Genomic DNA, 17,423 nt, shown 5'->3' with positions numbered 1-17,423 from the left:
GCCATACAGTGGCAGCCTTTAACCTGCTACAGGCACTGCAGGTGGGCCAACTGGCAGGATGCGTGTCTTGTAAGGCTGAGAGGTTTGCCCTGAATGACTCACTTTCCCCCTTACCCAAGGAAATTTGTGGATTGGTCTGGCCAATGAGTGACACCAGTTAAACCTGGGAAGCATCCCCACTAGGAAATCCCCATCCCATCCCCCTGGCTGGGGTCAGGGATTCCTCTCCTAGGCTGTTACTCGCCAATGTTTGTGTCCAACCTCAGAGCGCACAATACATTTGAAAAAATTCAGTGTGATCCAGGCAGGGTTCCAGGTGCAAGTGGGAGGGGGAACAGTAAGTGAACAAGTCCAATATGTGGTATCTCAGATGGCATCAATTCTTATAGAAGAAACCTGGGAAGGGGATGAGGGTGTAGATTTAAATAGAGGCCAAGAAAGGCCTTGGTGGGAGACCTGAGGGAAAGGGAGAAAACTGGATAGATAACCTGGAGGAAGAGCTTTCCAGACTGGCACAGCAAATGCCCAGGCTCTGGGGACAGAGAAGAAGCCAGTGTGCAGGAAGGAGGTGAGAAGGGGGTGCTAACTGAAGGTGTGGGACAGGGGCTGACCTTGTAGCACGACTGTACATCTCCTAGACCTGAAGGTGCAGACCTGATTATACCCCTGCTAACCCTAGGGCTTAGCACGTGATAAATGAATTATGGAATGACTGATCTCTTCTGAAGGAGTCAACATGTGAACACACGGAAGGCCATCAATTTAGGTCAAAACCTAAAAAAGAGTCTTAGATTGGATAGTGGTGCAAGATGAGATTGGAAAGGCAGGTGGGACAGATGTAAGAGGGTCTTGGGGACTGCGTGGGAGTTGAGGTTTATTTTTTTTTGGACAGCAGGAAATCACTAGGTTCTTGAGCAAAGTACCATGACAGTGTAAGAGATTCGATTTTGGAGAACTTAAATCTGGTAAGATTTGAAGGATAATTTAGAGCAGGGCGTGAAGATGGAGGTAGGGCAGGTGAGGACTGGGGTAGGGTGTGGGTAGAAAAGGAGAAATGCAGAGAAGACTGGAAGATGCAGGTTTGGAGTTGACCACGGAGCAGGTTTAGGACCCGTGGGGAAAAGAATCGCAGGGGTGAGTACGTGTTCTGCCTGAGTCCTGAGGTGGCCAGTGGAAGAGAGGGGGTGAGGCCTGTAGTGGGGATGTTGATGTGGGCCGATCACCAGAGGGTGCATGGGGTCCTACGGGGACTGTAGAAACAGAAACCTCCAATTGGATCTTTAGGGGGTTACCTTTTCAATGCATGTTCATTTAAAGTAACGGGAATTTTGCTTCATCTCCCGCTAAATCAGGGTGACAATCCTTTATGCATTTGAGAAACAAAAAATTCCCAGACAGCCTGAATTCAAGAAAAAGTAGCTCATTCAGAATGGGAACCCCAAATAACCTCTTCTAACTCAACTTCCCACCAGTTGAGCGACAAACAGGAACAATGACTTATCCTTTAAACGTATGTCAGTATCTGGTTTTCTTTTTGAGGTCTGTTAAATGAAGCTGGATGTCACTTGGTGAAAACACCGAGAACCTGGGGAAATTCCTTTCCAAGCCACAAATCTTTGTGGCAACGGGGGGCTGTCAGATTCAGCTCGACAGCTCAAAGCTTGTTCCATATGGATCTGGGGTAGGAGGCAAGATGGGAGCGCTCAACTCACCACAGTATATAATGGACAATTTCCTCATTAAAGCTGATTCTATTTTTGTCCCGGATGTAACTCATTCATTTATTCAATAAATGTTGAGTGCTCCCTATGTGTTAGGCATTGTTCTAACGGGTCAAAGTTCTAGCTTGGGAGAGCGTTGCCCCTGGGAAATATGGCCGGGCTGGTGGGGCTCCCTCCAGGCCTGCTTCTCCTTGTCCTCAAAACAGTGTCAGTCCAGCTGGAGGCAGAGCACGTCGAGGGCAGACCAATGACCCTTTCTGAGGCATCCCTGAGCCAATAGAGGCCGTAGGGCTTTACTGGGTCGGCAGTGGGGGCTAGCCCCTCTTGCACCCCAACCTTCTCCTGCCCTTCCCAATCAATAACCTCAGTGTCCCAAGAGCCAGCTCTCCCTGCCCCCATAAAAGACCTCACAGGGGGACTTCCCTGGTGGTCCATTGGTTAAGACTCCATGCGCCCAATGCAGGGGTCTCGGGTTCGATCCCTGGTCAGGGAACTAGATCCCGCATGCCACAACTAAGAGCCTACATACCACAACAAAGACCTGGTGCAGCCGAATAAATAAATAAATATTTAAAAAAAAAAAAAAAAGACCTCACAGAGTTGTCAGATTGGTGGTGGCCCCGGAAGTTGTGGGACATTCCCTGGGCTCCAGTCCTGGGGATGTTTATTCCCCAGGCAGAGGGTGAGAAATGAAAGACAGATGTTGCAATCCACTCCATCCACATCAGCTGCGTCATCCGAGGAGGGGGAGGGCTTGAGCGATTAGGTGGAGGGCAGGGGCAAAGATGGGACACACGGACAAGGAGCCGGCAAGCTTGGTCAATTCTGACTCAGGACACTGAGCTCCCGAGCCGGCCGAGGAGATGAAGCAGCCCAGTCCACGTGCCCCGCCTCCCGCCCCTGATTTCACTTGATACCAAACCAGAAACTGAAACAGGGTCAGGATTCCCGGCTTGAAGTCAGAGATGAGTCACTGCTAAGAGCAACTGCAGTAGCTGAGAAGGGGCACCAGAGAGGCAGGCCGGTAAGAGTGGGAGACAGGGTGGTGGGTTCAAGGCATTTCTCCGGGGTAGCAGCCAGGGGAGGTGCTGGGAGGGGATATCCTGGTCTTGAGGCTGCCGGACGGGACCAGAGAGAGGCCCTGGGACTGCCGGCTGAAGAAGCCAGTTGGGGTGGCAAGAGGCCAACTTCCGTCTGTGCCAGGTGGTGTTTGTGACAAAGGGCAGGGCAGAGGGTGTAGGCTGGCTGGGAGGTGGCTGAGGACGCCTGGGGTCTCAGCTGGCCCTCATGTGATGCCCCTCCTGCCGCCCCCTCTCCAGCACATCTGAGGGTCCCGGTGGAACATGGCAAGAGGCACAGATGTGGTGGCCATGGACTGCGAGATGGTGGGGCTGGGGCCCTTCAGGGAGAGTGGCTTGGCTCGCTGCAGTCTCGTAGACTACCATGGCACCGTGCTCTACGACAAGTTCATCCGACCTGAGGGCGAGATCACCGACTACAGAACCCCCGTCAGTGGGATCACGGCTCAGAACATGGAGGGGGCCACCCCGTTTGCCGTGGCCAGGCTGGAGGTAAGAGAAGGGCCATATGCCATCCAGGCCAACACACATATACCCCCCCCACACACACACACATACACACTTCCCCAGCACCTCCCCTGGTTGCCGGAGCTGTGACCTGTGACCCCAGCCATGTCAGATTCCCTGCCACCCATGCGTGGGGAGCACCAGAGCATGAGAAACACGTTGGTGTGTCCATCACATCCCTGAGGAGGCTTCCTGCCATCAGACAACCTTAGACTCGTGTCTGGGAGCAGCCTTCGGGGCATCTGGTACACCTTGCTGGTCTTACGATGGGGAAGCTGAGTCCTGCCTGCTGTTCCCTGCATACTGATTTGGGGGCTAGATTCCTCCTTCTTTCCTCTATACCAGCTACCTCTGGGGAGCCCTGTGGGGGAAATGGGGGACGGGTCCTGGGTGGAGGCCCTCACTGGCTGGGCGCTCGGCAGGGCGCCCTCCTGGTCCTGAAGGACAGGCCAGCCAGAGTCCACGGAGCTCAGGGAGAGCTTGCTCCCAGACCCACCACAGGCCATCCACTCATAGAGATGGGTGTGGCACACCAAAATCTCCCATTCTCTTCCCCTTCAACTTGTTGTGACATCTCCAGTCTACTTTCTGTTTCTCTGAATCACTAGAAGAAAACGAAACTCAGCCACTCAGCACCAGGGTTGGTCATTCATGGGAAGGTGAACTCACCCTGGGGAAGTTCATGAAGAACACAAAGAACTGAGGTTCACCTCAGTCCCACATACTGCACATGTGCCAGGCTCCAGGTGCCGGAGATAAGCCCACAACAATAGCCCCTGTTTTCTGAGCACTGGCTACTCACTGGATGCTCTCCTGAGCTCCATCCAGGAGCTCATGCCTCACAAAACAGTCTGCCAAAAGTGTCTTCAGGAGCTGTTAGCTCAGAGCTAAGAGGGCCAAGTTTGAATCCTGGCTTTGTTCCTTACCTGCTAAGTTACCTTGAGCAAGTTCCTCACCCTCTCTGTACCCCATTTCACCATCTGGAAAAGAAAATGGGGGTGATGACAGCAGCAATCTCACAGGATTATTGTGAGGATTGGAAAAGGGCCTGGAGAGAGTGCCTATATAAGTACTAAAAAACTGTTAGCTGTTAGGTTTCTTTCCTTGTTGTCCCCATATTACAGATGAGGAAAACTGAGGCTCTCTTGAACTAAACAGTGATTTGGTAGAGCTGCTGAAACAAAGTACCAAAAAGTGGGTGGCTTAAACAATAGAAATGTCTTCTCTCACAGTTCTAGAGACTAGTTCTAGAAGTCCCAGATCTAGGTGTCAGCAGGGCTGGTTCCTTCTGAAGGCTGCAAGGGAAAACCTGTTCTCTGTCTCTCTCTTAGCTTCTGACAATTTGCTGGCCATCTTTGATGTTCCTTGGCTTGGAGAAATGTCACCCCAATCTTCGCCTTCATATTCACATGGCATTCTCCCTGAGTGCATGTCTCACAAATTTCCCCTTTTTATAAGGATATCGGTTGTATTTGTTAGGGACTCAACCTATTCCATTATGACATCCTAACAATAACGGCTGCAATGACCCTATTTCCAAATAAGTCACATTTTGAGGTGGTTGGGGTTAGGATTTCAACAAATGAATTTGAGGGGGAACGCAATTCAACCCATAACACTAAGCAACTCGCACAAGTTCAGATAACTAGAATGTGGAAGGCTCAAAACCTCTAGAGCTGTGTGTCCAGTAGGGTCCCACCAGTTACGGGTGACAGGTGAGCACCTGAAAAGTGGCTGGTCTGTCTGAACTGAGATGTGCTGTAAGTGTAAAATATGCGCTGGATTTCAAAGACTTGAATGAAAAAAGAACCATAAAGTACTTCAATAATTTAAAAATATAGATTATATGTAGAATGGTAGTATTTTATATATTTTTATATATTAGGTTAAATAAAACAGTAACACTAATTTCACCTATTTCTCTTTACCTTTTAAAATATGGCTGGTGATGATTTAAAATTACATATGTGGCTCACGTTATGTTTCTTTCTATTGGACAGCACTGTTCTAGAGGTACTAAGAGGGTACTAAGGAGCCCTGAGGAGGGGACAGAGTACATCAGGGTGGTCCTGGAAAGGCTCCATGAGGCTGGTGCTATTTGCCAAAGGGGAGGGAGGAGTCTGTGTATGCAACTCAGTGGGCCATAGAGAGCCACTGAAGATTCTTGAGCAATAGCATGGCAGGAAAACCACTGTCAAGAAAACCTGAATGGGGGTGCTGGGGAGACGGATGGGAGTGAGGAAAGAGATGGCAGCAGAGAGAAGAGTTAGAGACCCCAGGGAGCAGTGTCTTAGTCATCAGTAGCATCCAGAAGATCGGAAAGAAGGAAACATTAGGACAGAGGAGAACAAAGGTGAGTCACCGAGAAGGGGAGGGCAACACGAAGAAAGGTGGCGTGCTTTAGGTGCCGATGGGAGACCCAGGGATACTACATGGAGCTGCCCACACTCAGAGCCCCACGGAGCAGTCAGGTGGGCGGCTTGGCCCCATCCCTTCTCCTCCCCGGCCTCCCTCCCCATCCCAGCAGCAGAAAGGGCAGAAGAGAAATGCGATTCCCTGGACGCCCTCCAGCACTGGCCTGGGAGTCAGGACACCTTGGTCCTCATCCAGACTTGGTGCCAAAATGCTTTTGTTTCTCAGTTGGAGATTATGCCGGGCCCTTCCAGTGTGTAACACGGAGTGCCGTCCAGAGTAGGCACTTAACAGCCATTCGAGGAGGGAGGCGGGGATCTAAAGACCGGGCAGCTCTTTGGAACCACATCTGCGGTTCACATTTCCTGCTCCATCACTTACTGGTTTGTGTGACCTTTGGCAAGTTACTGAAACTTTCTGAGCCTGAGTTTTCTCATCAGTGAATGGGGAGTACTAATGCCTCCTTCCTGGCCTTGTGTAGGTTGGGTGTAGTGATGTCGTCTGTATCCCTAAGCACAGTGCCTGGCTCATGGCTGAAGGTCATCAACGTGCCTGTGGAGAGAACAAGGCAGAAAGTCAGATTTTACAACCCATCCCCTCTCCAGCTTCCCTTGAGAACCTCGGTCTTAGATTCTGGCCCTCGTTTTCTGCCTGCTGCACAATGTATGCTCCCTGCCCCTGTCTTCTACCCTGCTGCCAGAGACACTTCCCCAGGCCTGGCTCAGATCATAGCCCCCGCTCCCATCCCCACCCCCTGGTTCAAGTACCTCCAAGGCTCCCATTGCCTAAGGTCCGGCAACCCAACGTCCATGGTCCTCTAAGTACCACATACCTACATTTTCTGCCTTCTCTCTCAGCTCAGCCATCGCCCACTGTGCTTCAGACCCAACCCTACTCTCTCCCATCCCCCATCCCTTTCCCTAGAAATACTGCCATTCTGGCAGGCCCAGGCCAGAGGAGTCCTGTGTGAGGCCCTGCCTGACCCCCTCACCCTCCCCACCCACTACTCTAACCCCCTGGGGGTCTCACCCTCCTTGCTATAGCCCACACACTTCCTTTCTTTCTTTGGCCGTGCTGCCTGGCTTTCGGGATCTTAGTTCCCCAACCAGGGATAGAACCCGTGCCCCCTGCAGTGGAAGCACTGAGTCCTAACCACTGGACCTCCAGGGAATTCCCATAGCCCACACGCTTTAGAGCTTGCCTAGCCACACACACGGGTCTGTCTAGCTCCACAGCTCCTGCCATGTACTTTATCTGCCCCAGGTTGGATATTGTGCTTTGAACATAGAAGGTGCCCTGAGAATGTTTGTGGGATTGGAGTTGAATTGATTTTCATAATACAAGAGTTCTGGCAGCTGCGTGGAAGAGAATTGCCTCTGCCCTCGTGTTGGCCTTTGCTGTCAAGATACAGTAATACACGTACAGCCCAGGGGGCAGGGAGCAAGCACTGTCTTGATTTATTTTTTATAATTATCTATCTATTTATTTTATTATTTATTATTTATTTTGGCTGCGCTGGATCTTCATTGTGGCATGCGGGATCTTTAGTTGGGGCATGCGGACTTTTAGCAAACTGTCTTTAGACTTGGCTGGATGTGGGTCCAATCCCAGCTCTGCCACCTGATTGCCCTGTGTCCTCCGGCTTGTTGCTAAACCTCTCTGTGCCCCTCAGTAGGATCCTCTGTAACACAGGGGTGATGAAGCAGCACAGGTGTATCCAGCATCATGTCCGGGCCCTGTTCTAAGCACTTTTCATACCCCCACTACCTTTACGCCCCACCACAACCCCGGGAGGTAGTTAACTAGTATCATCACCCCATTTCACAGATGAGCAAACTTAGGCACAAGGTTGAGCAAATTGTCCAAGAAAGGGGTGGAGCAGAGACTCAATTTCTGGCCTGAGGGCTTGCTTTGTGATGTTCTGATCCTGTGATCAAAGTGTGTAAACGCGGGCTGTGAATGCTAAGTGCCTGATGTATGAACAGGTAGTGTCGGAGCAGCATTGGAGTGAAGCTGTGGTATGAGGCAACCACCATCATCTGTTTTCATGAACGAGGACGCTGAGGCACCTTGACCTCACTCATCACCCACAGTAGTTTAATCCCAAAGACCAGGCTCACAGATCCCAAGCTATGCTGGGGAGCCCCCAAAGGGCAGAAGCCTATTAGCCATTTATCAGACCCCACAAGTCCAGGCGACACCTCTCAGCTAAGCCACCAGCTCACCAGGCATTGGTTTCTTGCAGTCCTTTTTCAAAGGTGGCTCGCCAGCCTGTCTCTTCCTGCAAGTGGACCCGGCTAGCAGTGAGCCATAGACCAGGCCATAGAAGCCAGGCTGGCTCCAGGGAGCCACTGAGGCCCCCAGTCCACCCAGGGCCCATGCAGCCACGAGGCACTAGGATTTTGAGGGGGCTCCCCTCACCCCTTTTCTGTTTTTTACTTTTTGTAATAGGATGACATTGCTTTTATAATGCAAGGTAACTGCCTTGTTATCTTCTGATGCCTATAGGTCTCACTGTCATCCAGAACGGTGGTTCTCAGTGCACTGTGATTTTGCCCACAAGGGCAAATCCGGAGGCGATATCTGGAAGCATTTAGCAATATCTGGAGGCATTTCTTTTCTTTTTTTTTTTTTTACAGTAAGATCAGATATTTTTATTTTATTTTATTATTATTTTTTTTTGCGGTACACAGGCCTCTCACTGTTGTGGCCTCTTCCGTTGCGGAGCACAGGCTCCGGACGCGCAGGCTCAGCGGCCAATGACTCACGGGCCCAGCCGCTCCGCGGCATGTGGGATCTTCCTGGACCAGGGCACGAACCCGTGTCCCCTGCATTGGCAGGCGGACTCTCAACCACTGCACCACCAGGGAAGCCCTTATTTTATTTTTTTTATTTTTAACATCTTTATTGGAGTATAATTGCTTTACCATGGTGTGCTATTTTCTGCTTTATAACAAAGTGAATCAGTTATACATATGCATATGTCCCCATATCTCTTGCATCTCCCTCCCTCCCACCCTCCCTATCCCACCCCTCCAGGCGGTCACAAAGCACCGAGCTCTCCCTGTACTATGCGGCTGCTTCCCACTAGCTATCTATTTTACATTTGGTAGTGTATATATGTCCATGCCACTGTCTCACTTTGTCCCAGCTTACCCTTCCCCCTCCCCGTATCCTCAAGTCCATTCTCTAGTAGGTCTGCATTTTTATTCCTGTCTTGCCCCTAGGTTCTTCTGACCATTTTTTTCTTTCTTTTTTTTTTTTTAGATTCCATATATATGTGTTAGCATATGGTATTTGTTTTTCTCTTTCTGACTTACTTCACTCTGCATGACAGTCTCTAGGTCCATCCACCTCACTACAAATAACTCAGTTTCGTTCCTTTCTATGGTTGAGTAATATTCCATTGTATATATGTGTCACATCTTCTTTATCCATTCATCTATTGATGTACACCTAGGTTGCTTCCATGTCCTGGCTATTGTACATAGAGCTGCAATGAAAATTTTGGTACATGACTCTTTTTGAATTATGGTTTTCTCAGGGTATATGCCCAGTAGTGGCATTGCTGGGTCGTATGTTAGTTCTATTGTAGTTTTTTAAGGAACCTCCATACTGTTCTCCATGGTGGCTGTATCAATTTACATTCCCACCAACAGTGCAGGAGGATTTGGAGGCACTTCTGATTGTCATAAGTGAGGTGCGGAAGGCTGCTACTGACATCCAGTGGCTTGAGGCCAGGGATGGTACTGAATGAACATCCTACAATGTACAGGACACACACTCACACCAAAGGAGTATCTGGCCCCAAATGTTAGTTGTCCCAAGGCTGAGAACCCTGTTCTACAGAGAGCCCCACAAATCAGACTGTCAGCACAGGAAGGAACCTGCGAGGAGACCAAGGTCCAGAGAGGGGCAGTGACTTGCTAAGGACACACAGCAAGCTGGGCTACAACTCAGTGCTCAGATGCAGGGCTCTCACCTGACAGGTCAATGCTCTTTTAATTCATTTTTTAATCTAACGGTAATTGTCCGTAGACTGTAACTCATTTTTGTAAGTAAATGCTCTTTTAATGTTAACCTGGTATGCTGAGTAGCACCCAGCCCATGACTGGGATTGGGGAATGATAATGACACTCTTAGTTTGCAGATAAAGAAACTAAATCTTGTGTGGCATCGTGGTTTAGGTGGGAAACAGAAAGGAAGCCACAGTAGCTTGTGAACAGGGACTGGTTTCAGCTGTACCAGTGCTGTAGCCCTTGCCTGTGTTGGAGTGCCCTGTCGGGGCCCTGCCACCTGGCAGGTCTCTCTGGGGCTCAGCCAGATGGAGGAGGATGATTTCGTCATCCAGGTTTACCCCGGGTAAGCAGACAGAAGCTGGGGGCAGGGGTACCCAGAGAGCTTGGCAGGGGACAGAAGGAAAGAGGGGGACCAGGGTCACTCCTGAAGATGCCAGTAGGGGACCTGGGCCTCCACAAGGGCAACATTCTTCAGAGTCCCTTATAATCACATCTCCTGGCAGCCAGGAATGAATGAACGGGCAGATGGAAGAATGGATGCATGATGGGAGCAGCGGGCTCTAAGGGGCTGGACAGGCATCCGTGCCGGGATTTCCAAACTTGGCAGATGGGAAGAATACCCTGGAACATTTGCTAATGCCCCTCCCCTGGCGATGTTGATTCCGCAGGTCTGGAGTAGCGCCCTGCCCTCTGGATTTCTAACAAGGGTCTCGGGTGATTTTTTTGATCAGGCCTGGGAAATACCTGGACTACAGGGAAAACACAGTGGAAAGAGAATTCAGGCAAACACCAGGGCCTGTCACTCCTCTGCATGTGACATGGGTACACACCACTGGCACCGCCTTTTCCCTGTTGGTAAGATGGTATGACAATCCCCACCTCATAGGGGCCATATTCATGATTCAAGAAATCTTCAGTGAGTGCCGTCATGGGCCCAGCAGTAGAAATTATTAATTTCCACCCTGAAATTAATAACGCTAATATAATCCCTATGTTCTCAGTAAGTATTAATAATAACAACTGTGATAATAGTGACAGGGTCAGGCAGATCCGGACACTGCATCTCAGCAATCAACTCACCAGCTGTGTGACCTGTGCAAGCCTCTTACCCTCTCTGATCCACAACCCCCTTCACTATAAAATGACACTAAGACACTTCACTATAAAATGACACACTCTTGTTGAGAGGCCCCATGATGAGGTGAGGAAAGTACCTGGCCTAGTGCCAGGCAATGAGAACAGATCGATGCATGTCCCTTTCCCCACCCACTCCAGTTCTTTCCAGGAATTTGAGCCTCCCTCCCCTGTGTTTGACACACCCGCCTCATGACACTGATTCAGGGCAGGTCCGAAGCCAGCAGGTCACACAGCCCTGAGGCCCCTCCAGCTGGCACCTCCACACCACCCTGGGTTTCCCTCCCAGCCCTGCCACAGAAAGTCCGTGGAGCCTCACGTCGCCAGGCCCTCACCTTACAAATGGGGAAACTGAAGCCCAGAGACCATCTTCAACCTCCCTGAGACCACATAGCGAGTTGCAGCAGCCTTTCCCTACCCGGTGCCCGGCATCTTTGTCCTGAAGAGTTGGCATCTCTCTGCTAAACAGACTGTTCTCCTCCTTTCCCTACTTCTTCCTTCCTTCTGCTTGTCCACCTCTTATTTTATTTGTCTCATGATGAGTCTCATGGTCCTGAATGTACCCCTCTCCCCCCGCCACCACCGGGACCCTGGGGCTCAGGAAGTGATGAATTTCCCAGGAATCTGCCTCACAATGACTTGGCCCTCTTACACCTGGGACCGGCTGCTGTGGCTGACTCTAGGGTGGCACAGTCCCCTCAGAGCTTTGTGTGAACTGGCCCTGAGTCAGCTCATAGACAGGAAAACAGGCCCCATTGTTCAGAAACATAAAGGATGTCAGCAAGGAAAGGCGTGTGACCTACAGTTGCCCAGCACAGCCACATCCACTGGCCCTGGGCCTCTACCTATCCCCTGTGTGCTGCCCGAGCCCTTTCCTCCACACGTAGGATTCCCCTCGAGCTGCTGCTCTGAGGTTGTGTGCCCTTACTACTCAGCGTGACCCACAGACCAGCAGAATCAGCACCACCTGTTAGAAATGTAGAATCCCACATCCGAATCCAGATTTTGGTGAGATAAACCAGGGGATTCCTAAGCCCAAGTGTGACAAGAACTGGTGTCCCTCAGGAGTGGCCCAGCTTTATTCTTTGAGTGCTTTCTCCAGTCCCTAGGTTGGGTGAGGGTCTGTCCAGAGGAGGACCCCAAGAAAACCATGGTACCAGTGGGGCAGGCTTGTGACATTACCTGTTGACGGTGGATGGACCGGCTCTGCCTCCAGTGCTGTGACCGTGGACAGGTCACCTCACTTCTTGGAGCCTTAGCTTCTTTCTGCAAAGTGGCCACAAGGGGGAGCAAGTCAAACACCCCATGGGATGTCTGGGGAAGCCACTAGAAGCAGAAGCAGGACACCGGACGGTGTTAGCCATCCAGAGGGCTCCTTCCTCGGGCACAGAGGAAGAGATGAAGGCTGCCGGAGAGCTGTCCTAGGGGGGCCTGAGATGCCCATGAGCTGCCCTTCAGCTGGCGCCTGGTACAGCTCGCTCCAAGGTCCCCCTTCCGTCCTCCCCAGTGGCAGCCAAGGGAAGGAAAGGTGACCCACCTGTGTGGCCAATGATTGAGGCTCTCCATAGGGCCACCGTGGGAGAGGAGGTGAGAACGGAGGCCTGGGCATACGTGCAGGGCACAGGACTGGGGCACCCTGAGGGCTGCCCTCTGCAGCTTGGCAGCTGGGCTGGCGGAGGCCTGGAGCAGGCGGCTTTTTCAGCATAATGTGGTGGTGATAAGCTGGCTTTGAGGGCTGGCCCTGCCACGAACTAACCGTGTGACTTGTCTCAGTTATCTAATGACGCTTAGCACGTCACCCCAAAACGTAGTGCTCCAAACAATGTCAATATTTATGTCGCTCAGGCATCCGCAATCTGGGCAGGGCTCGGCAGACGGGGACAGCTGGTTGGCTGAGGCACCTGGCAGGCCCAGGATTAGAATCACAGAATGGTTCGCTCACCCACCTGTGCTGTGGCTGGTGCTGGGGGCCTTGGGCACATCTCCCTACGTCAGGGTGGTCTCCCCAGCATGGTGGCTTCAGGGTAACTCAGGGCTCCCGGGACACTGGCCCCACAGAGAGATCAGATGTCACACAGCCCGGCCCATATTCAAGGTGAGGGGAATTAGACTCCATCTTTTCTGTGAGGAGTGTCAAGGAATCTGCAAATATTTTAAATTCATCAGAGTCACCTTGAGTAAATGACTCCACTTCTTAGCACTTTAGTTTTTTCAACTGCAAAATTCAGTTAAACACAATCCTCCCTCATAGCTGTATGGGTTTTCTATGGCTGCTGTAACAGAACTGCAGACCGGGTGGTTTAAAAGAACGAAAATTTATTGTCTTACGCTTCTGTGGTTCAGGAGTCCGATGTGGGTCTCACTGGGCTGAGATCAAGGTGTCAGTAGGGCCGTGTTCATTTCTGGAGCCTTTGGAGGGGGATCTGTTTCCTTGCCCTTGCCTGCTTCTATGGCCACCCCTGTTCCGAACTCTCAGCCCCTTCCTCCACCTCCACAGCCAGAGGCAGCCTGTCCAGTTCACATGTCAGATCTCTCTGACCTCCACATATAAGGACCTTGGGATTATGCTGGGCCCACCTGGATCATCCAGAAACTCTCCTTATTTTAAGGTCATTTGATTAGCAACCTCAAGTCCATCTGCAACTTTAATTTTCCCTTGCCGTGTAACATGTTCACAGGGCCTGGGGATTAGGGAGTGGGCATCTCTGGGAGGTCAACCCGCCTGCCACAGGAGGGCTGTTAAAAGGATTAAACGACATAATGTATGTGATGCACAACGAATGCCTGGCTCGTGGCCATTGCTATCACACAGAAACCACGGAAGGAGTTGGGATGGGCCATCCGGCATCACTAAACTGTTGAGGGTGAAGGGGCCTGGTCCAGTCTCCTCATTTTATCTATGGTATATATGTTCCAAGCCCAGAGAGGGATGGTGATTTGCTCATAGTCACACAGCAAGTCCAGGAGGACTTTGCTCATAGTCACACAGCTCAGGCCAGCCCCCCGTGATGGCACCAAGTTGCCCCAGACCCACCTGAAGTGCCCTGCGTGACGTGTAGGGTGCATGTCTTCCTGGCCAGATCCTGCAGCTCCTGAAAGGCAAGCTGGTGGTGGGTCACGACCTGAAGCACGACTTCAAGGCGCTGAAGGAGAACATGAGGAACTATGCCATCTACGACACGACCGCGGACAAGCTTCTTTGGCGTGAGGCCGGCCTGCTGTACTGCCGGCGTGTCTCGCTCCGCGTGCTGAGCCAGCGCCTCCTTGGATGGCGCATCCAGGTGAGGACCACCCCTTTCCCAGCCTGGGGCCGGATTGCCAGCTCTGGGGGCCTGGCCCTTCCCGCTAGGACTGTAAAGTCTCCCAGTAGCTGCGGAGCAAATATTTGGCCCCAAGGATGCTCAGCCTCCCCTTAGTCCTGAGAGGCTGTGTGAGAGGGTAGGGGTTTCTCCAGGAGGGCAGGGCATTTATGTGAGAGCTGACCCAGGAAGCCCTGGTAGAATGAGGATGAGCAGCAGGGAAGGGAAGGCACCCAGTCAAGGCGTTTTTGTGTGTTTTCAAAACCATGCCAGTTTCCCTGTGGGTAACTGAAGCTTAATCCCCCTGCCTAACTCTGCGAAATGGTGTAGAGCACAGAGCGCAGATGTATCCAGGGAGCCGCACTATTTACACACACCTCCCTTTAGGCAGGAACTGATGCTGCTCCCGGGGCCCTAATTCCTCAGCACTTGCAGCCACAGACAGAGCAGGCCCCCCCAGAGCCCCAGGCAGAAGCCTCTGGAATTGCCCCCCCAGATAGGAAAGCGGCAAATATCCAACGAGGGGGGTTCCAAAAGTGAGAGAGGGACCCTGAGCTCAAACCCACAGGCAAAGCAGTCTCCAGGAGCCGGCAGGCGTGTGCTGGGGCCTGGGAGCTCACCGAGGTGGAAGGGCCCAGGGAGGCGGGCTGGACACTAGGAGCTGCGGCCACACGTGGGCCCTTCCAGCACAGCGGATGTTTATGAAGCACCTGCCCTGGGCCAGGCTGGACCAGAGGCTGAGCACCCGGGTGAGCGAGGCCCAGCCCATCCTTGAGAAACTCGTGGTTGAACGGAGGGTGGCCCGAGACCTGAGCATCAGCACATCTGTGGGGCGTGTCCACAGAGGGGAGGGCAGGTGTCCTGGAGCAGGGACGGAAGACAGGGGGCAGGCAGGACACCAGGTCTGAGTGGAGTGTGACGGGGGCGTCTTAGTGGAGGAGGCAAGAGAGGGGGCGCCGGGGAGGGGAGAGACCGAGCCCCAGCCTGAGGAGTGGGGGGCGGCTTGGCTGGGGAGCAGGAACATGTAGGAGACAGGGGATGGGCCTGAGGTCGGGCCCCTCTGTTGGGCTTGTGGTGCCAGGGACCGAGGACAGAGTGTCAGCACGTGGATTCACTGAAGAGCCCTGTTCACGTGCTGAGCAAGGAGCCCCTTAGAAACATCTGTGTCCACATTCCTCGCTGCCCTGGGGCTCCCTGTGAGAACTGCTTCAGCCCCTCTGGGTCTGAGGCCAAGTCTGCAGTGCCTGGCCCACACCCAGCGGATTGTAAGCGCCTGGAGGGCACAGCCTGGCCCTCAGGATGCTGGATTCTGTGCCTGGCCATGCCTGGGTCTAGTGCTAATGGGTGAAGCCAGGCCTGCTCCAGCCACCTGCTGAGTCCAGGGTGTCAGAGGCCTGGGGAGACTCACCCACTGACCCACTTCAGCCCCGGAAGTCAGGGTGTGAGCAGGGAAGGCCTGGGTCACATGGGCGCCTGGATTCAGCCGCACCCCAAGTCCCCACTCTGTACCTGTGTCTGCAGGACAGCGTGTCGGGACACAACTCGGTGGAAGATGCCAGGGCAACAATGGAGCTCTACCGAATCTCCAGGAGAATTCGAGAACTATGAGGACTGCCCGTCTGGTGGTATTCAGCCCCCTCCCCAAGGACTACAGACCTTCGTGTCTTCAAAACAAAAATGCCCTTGTTTTTGGAAAAATATTTTTAGCAATAAAATGACTCTATATTTTCTCTACTCCCTCGGCTTCTCCTCTTGTCTTTTTCTTTCTTCTCTCTGAGCCGGGTGTTGGTGGACACCACCTAGCACTGAGAAGACAACGAACACTTGAGCCAGGATAGGGACAAGTGTCAATTTCCTTAACGTCTTGAATCCTGTGGGTCCAGGAAGAAGTTCCTGTGACTTAATTAATACCCCTGCCTCAGGGCTTCCCTGGTGGCGTGGTGGTTGAGCATCCGCCTGCTGATGCAGGGGACACGGGTTCGAGCCCTGGTCCGGGAAAATCCCACATGCCGCGGACCCATGCACTACAACTACTGAGCCTGTGCTCTAGAGCCCACGAGCCACAACTATTGAGCCCACATGCCACAACTATTGAGCCCACGTGCCACAACTACTGAAGCCCCTGCTCCTAGAGCCCATGCTCCGCAGCAAGAGGAGCCACTGCAATGAGAGGCCCGCGCGCCTCAACAAAGAGAAGCCCCCCTCACCGCAACTAGAGAAAGCCTGTGCACAGCAACAAAGACCCAATGCAGCCAAAAATAAATAAATAAAACTTAAAACAAAAAAAACCAAATACCCTGCCTCCACCTCCCTTTTCCAGTTGCATTTATTCCTGGGAGCGTGGCATTATTTCCTGGGGGTGACACCCACTCAGAGGTCCATTCATCCCATCTTGAAATTGGTTCCAGGGCACTGGTGAGCTTCCAGGCAAAGGTACAGGAGGAGTGATGGGTGCCACCCCTGGTGACCTTCAGCAAGTCATCCCACCTCTCATTTGTAAAATAAGGAAGCAAACGTGGTGGACTCTGGAGTCTGTGGGAACTAGGTTGAAATTTGGGTTCTGCCATTTAGTAGCTGTGTGACCTAGGGCCAATTACTTAACCTCTCTGTGCCTCAGTTTCTCCATCTGTAAAGCAGGAACTTCTAACAATTCATAGGGTTCTTGTGAGATGCTGTAACAAAGTGTCCAGGACCATGCCTGTCACAGCTCAAGCAGCCTCCAAATTCGATAACTGATGATTATCCTGTACACAACCTGGCGTTCTAGGAGAACTGCTGCCCTCTGCTGCAGGGCCTGGCTCTCTAAAAGAAGGGCATGAGTAGGGTATGGAGAGAAGGATCCAAACCAGAGCAGTGACTGTGCAGTAGAATCAGCTGCAGAGTTGTTATTTTAATCCCTGACTGGGTCCTGCTTTGGCTCCACTGAACCAGACTCCCTAGGGGTGGAAGTTAGGGTGGGGGAGTGGGGGTGAGGCAGGCACCTGTTAGTATTTTGACCTTCACAGGTGATTTTGAATCCTAAGACATCTGAATCACATGAAGAGCTTTCTCAGCACCCCCCAGTAGCTAAGCACTGTGTTCTCACACTGGACCAAGCACCAGCATCACCTGGAGCCTGCTGAGCCCCATCCCAGAGTTTCTGTTTCAGAAGGTCTGGGGTGGAACCCAGGAATCTGCATTCCCAACAAGTACCCTGTTGATGTTCTGCTGCTGGTCCGGGGACCATGCTTTGAGAAGCACTGCCCAAGCGGC

General features: G+C 52.2%; 1 protein-coding gene and 1 long non-coding RNA gene across 2 annotated transcripts; one reads left to right on the top strand and one right to left on the bottom strand.

The window, feature by feature from the left end:
• The first annotated feature begins 2,479 nt into the window (after positions 1-2,479).
• ISG20 (interferon stimulated exonuclease gene 20) lies at positions 2,480-15,908 on the top strand. The gene is made up of 4 exons (XM_027083101.1): positions 2,480-2,745; positions 3,041-3,292; positions 13,953-14,153; positions 15,693-15,908. Exons 2-4 carry the CDS (start codon positions 3,065-3,067, stop codon positions 15,777-15,779), a joined length of 516 nt encoding a protein of 171 aa, XP_026938902.1. The 5' UTR covers positions 2,480-2,745; positions 3,041-3,064; the 3' UTR covers positions 15,780-15,908.
• LOC113607609 (uncharacterized) lies at positions 5,932-13,300 on the bottom strand. Its single transcript, XR_003428003.1, has 3 exons — positions 12,819-13,300; positions 12,055-12,138; positions 5,932-6,271 (listed from the first exon to the last, which is right to left on the bottom strand). It is a non-coding gene; the product is annotated as an uncharacterized LOC113607609 (long non-coding RNA).
• Positions 15,909-17,423: the final 1,515 nt, after the last annotated feature.

Source organism: Aethalodelphis obliquidens, unplaced genomic scaffold (genome assembly GCF_003676395.1).
Source record: "Aethalodelphis obliquidens isolate GAN/ISIS:26980383/991018 unplaced genomic scaffold, ASM367639v1 scaffold49, whole genome shotgun sequence".
NCBI classification, from domain to species: domain Eukaryota; kingdom Metazoa; phylum Chordata; class Mammalia; order Artiodactyla; family Delphinidae; genus Aethalodelphis; species Aethalodelphis obliquidens.
The sequence above is the reverse complement of the archived record's forward strand: the minus strand, read 5'-3'. Positions and strand labels throughout refer to the sequence as shown.

Bases quoted from the DNA above. Each gene is read 5' to 3' on its own strand.
- ISG20 (XM_027083101.1), top strand. From the start codon at position 3,065: ATGGCAAGAGGCACAGATGTGGTGGCCATGGACTGCGAGATGGTGGGG. The intron at 3,293-13,952 runs GTAAGAGAAGGG...CTTCCTGGCCAG, and splicing joins TTGCCGTGGCCAGGCTGGAG to ATCCTGCAGCTCCTGAAAGG. The intron at 14,154-15,692 runs GTGAGGACCACC...CTGTGTCTGCAG, and splicing joins TCCTTGGATGGCGCATCCAG to GACAGCGTGTCGGGACACAA.